The following is a 3610-nucleotide window of genomic DNA, read 5'->3' on the forward strand; positions in this document are numbered from 1 at the left end:
GATTGCTGACTGTTAGCCATTTAAGGAAGGCTTAGTGACCTAGCACCTGTGTGCTTTGCCAAGAACGGCAGCAGGTGGAAAGGCAAATAAAATAGAGGCATATTTCAGATGGTGACACCTGGTCCCCAGATCTACTGATTTTTCAGGCCAGTAACCAATCAATGATGAAATGGGTGATTAGGTAAGACAATTTAGTATTTAGAAGATGGAAATGACTACTTTGTTTCCCATTGGGTCTGGTGAAGTGGATATTTGGTGAGATAAGATTCAGAATTACCTAATCGATGTACACTTGGACTTCTTGGCTGAGATCGGCAAAAGACTGTTGATATACAATTAACAACAAAGGACTGGCAGTTGTGAAACTTCACATGAAGTGTATGTCTTTTGCTGTTAGCTTGTCCCCGGGCTCCTAAGGATGTGCCAGCTGTGGGTTCCTCATCCCCATTCCTCATCCCCAAACGAGGCGAGTGGGTTTCCTCTTCCATCAGGTAAATTACTTTTTATTAAAGTTTTCCTCTGGGGATTTATGTTGTCTTTTGTTTGGAATATATTCCTCTGTTTCTTCATTTTGCTTAACCCTCTGTGCTGTCTTCTATGCGTTAGATGAAACAGCCATCATTCCCATCTTGACGGAGTGCCCTGCAGTAGAAGATACACCTTAATGTTTAAGCCCACACTAGCTCTTGGTTGTCTCTCAAACCTTTGTGATTCACAAGCAGCCTATTTTATTTTGAATAGCTCCAGTATTTGAGGGTGTGCTAAGCCCTGCTGATGTCCCAAAGGGAAGGATTTTAATCAGCTCCTAAATTCAGGCTGATTGGAAGCCAGTTCCGCATGCAGCACTTGGTACAGAATGCAAATATATATAGTCCTTTGGCACTGTATTCATAAGCCCTGCTGGCCTGCAGAGCCAGGCAATCTGGAAGTGTCCCCTGGCAGCAGTCACAAAAATCAGGGCACCAGACAAGAATATAAACTTCTTTCTGGAAGCTACCAGTGATCTGGAGCAAAGCAGAGGGAGAGCACAGAGATTGCCTCCACCAGCCTCTGTTCCCTGAGAACACCTTCACTGTGTCCTTGAAGTAGGCCAGACCAGAAGCCTGCCCTCCAGGCCAAAGCTCCTAGACAAGCAAAGAGAGGGCACAAAGATGTCACCCATCAACTAGAGTATAAAGATGGCACCCACTGAAGGGAAAAAAAAAAAAAATTCTAGAGCAAAAAAAAAAAGATAATGCCTGCCAGGAAAAATGTCTAGAGTAATAATAATAATAATAATAATAATAATAATAATTAAGTAAAAATGTTAAAGCCTAGAATAAATTTAAAAAAAAAGAGAGAGAGATGGTACCTACTGGCTTTAGCAAGGCAGAGAGAAAGTGCAAAAATTTTTCACACCAACCTCATTGCTGGGAAAATATTCCAGCAGGTCCCTGCCCCTTGGTGCAATGATTTAAAATGAGCAAATGAGCCTCCTTTGTATCAAGTTAGGACACTTTTCAAAGGCTGTTCCTGTGCTGGGCCCAGGGACAAATGGGTCTTTATGTGAGCCCCTTAAGAGCCCCTTAATTTGCCAGAGCCCCATGGGTCTCTTGGGCATGAGCATGGTGGTTTTCAAAGATAGAGGTTTTGGAGGCTCATCTCTCAGATGCAGTTCTTAACATTTGGGGTGCCTGATGTGGGGGGTGAGCCTTTCACTCCTCAGAGAGAAGCTTCAGGTTTTGAGTTCCTTCCTGATTGTGGGTTACCATGCAGATTAAGTGGATGAGGGGGTCAACCAGGGAGCAGCTTGTGACAGGAATTTGTCTCAGTCTTTCCTAGCTGCTTTGACTCTGTGTGTGTGTGTGTGTGTGTGTGTGTGTGTGTGTTTCTCCTTTGTCTGAAATGAAGGAGTTGTTCCACTAGATTTTAGAATTTTTTTCCAGGGGAAATTGTTCCACATGCAGCTGGAGATGGGGTGTGTTTGTGGGAGGAGGGGAATTCAGGATCTTCCTGTATTGCCATCTTGAACACAAACCTACCTCTTCCCTTTTAATAGCCATAGATTTGTGGTAAAGGTTATTGCTTATTATTGAATTCCTGTTAACAACCAACCAGTTTCAGGTTGGATGCTTATATTACAAAAAGTGTGAGCCAGGGTTCTCCCACCGCCCCCGCGGCGGGTCGCAGCAGCTCGGGCGGCGGGAGGAGCGGTAGCGGCCAGGCAGCCCAGTTTCGCGAAGGCTCTCGGCACCACGCTGCCCGCAGGCACCCGGCACGCGCCCGCCCCGCCGCCACGATGCCCGAGAGAAAGGTCAGCTCCGCCGAGGGGGCGGCCAAGGAGGAGCCCAAGAGGAGGCCGGCGAGATTGTCAGCTAAACCCGCTCCTGCGAAAGTGGAAACGAAGCCAAAAACGGCGGCAGGAAAGGATAAATCTTCAGACAAAAAAGTGCAAACAAAGGGGAAAAGGGGAGCAAAGGGAAAACAGGCTGAAGTGGTTAACCAGGAAACCAAAGAAGACTTACCTGCAGAAAACGGAGAAACTAAAAATGAGGAGAGTCCAGCCTCCGATGAAGCAGGAGAGAAAGAAGCCAAGTCTGATTAATACCATAAACCATGTCTTATCAGTGGTCCCTGTCGCCCTTCTTGTACAATCCAGAGGAATATTTTTATCACCTATTTTGTAAATGCAAGTTTTTTAGTAGCTCTAGAAACATTTTTAAGAAGGAGGGAATCCCACCTCATCCCATTTTTTAAGTGTAAATGCTTTTTTTTAAGAGGTGAAATCATTTGCTGGTTGTTTATTTTTTGGTACAACCAGGAAATAGTGGGATATTGAATGTGGGAGGCTTTGATTGTCTTGGGTGTCAGCTCAACATTCCATAGATGGGGTAGTTTTTTTTTTTTTTTTTTAAAGATTTTATTTATTTATTTGACAGAGAGAGACACAGCGAGAGAGGGAATACAAGCAGGGGGAGTGGGAGAGGGAGAAGCAGGCTTCCCGCGGAGCAGGGAGCCCGATGCGGGGCTCGATCCCAGGACCCTGGGATCATGACCTGAGCCGAAGGCAGACGCTTAACGACTGAGCCACCCAGGCGCCCCTAGATGGGGTAGTTTTTATATCCTATAATACCAAGCATACTAAATGGCAATCTGGAGTCAGTCGTGCATTTACTATGTCTTGAATATTTTAAATTACTTCTATTCCCATGTTGTTTTTGGTAGAATTGTTTCCTAAAGAAAACCACTCCTAGATCTTGGCTCTTCCGGTCAGAATTCTTGTGCACTCTGTAACATCTTGGTCGTGGTAGTCCAGTTTTCCTAGTAACTCTGTTAATGTGCTGTGCAAGATTGAGAATTTGAGTATGTAGTGTATATGATATTGTGAATTAATGGGACTTAACAATGTAACAGTGTATCAGCATTTGAAGATCTTGGTACTTGATACACTGTTAAGGAAAATTTGCCTCCAAATTTTAAGCTGGAAGGTCACTGGAATAACTTTTAGAAAAGAATCACAACTACATGGTTTTTTTAGATTTTCGGTATGTACGTTAAGAATTGTGTACAAATTGAAATGTCTGTACTGATCCTCAAACAACCAATAAAAACTCAATTAAGAAAGAAAAAA

General features: G+C 44.0%; 1 protein-coding gene across 1 annotated transcript; it reads left to right on the forward strand.

Annotated features, from left to right (window-relative positions):
* Window positions 1–2278: 2278 nt before the first annotated feature.
* LOC116627687 (non-histone chromosomal protein HMG-14-like) lies at window positions 2279–2865 on the forward strand. The gene has a single exon (XM_032397570.1). It carries the CDS (start codon window positions 2279–2281, stop codon window positions 2582–2584), a length of 306 nt encoding a protein of 101 aa, XP_032253461.1. The 3' UTR covers window positions 2585–2865.
* Window positions 2866–3610: the final 745 nt, after the last annotated feature.

The sequence above is a fragment of the Phoca vitulina genome, unplaced genomic scaffold, assembly GCF_004348235.1.
Source record: "Phoca vitulina isolate PV1807 unplaced genomic scaffold, GSC_HSeal_1.0 scaffold3, whole genome shotgun sequence".
Classification (NCBI taxonomy): Eukaryota; Metazoa; Chordata; class Mammalia; order Carnivora; family Phocidae; genus Phoca; species Phoca vitulina.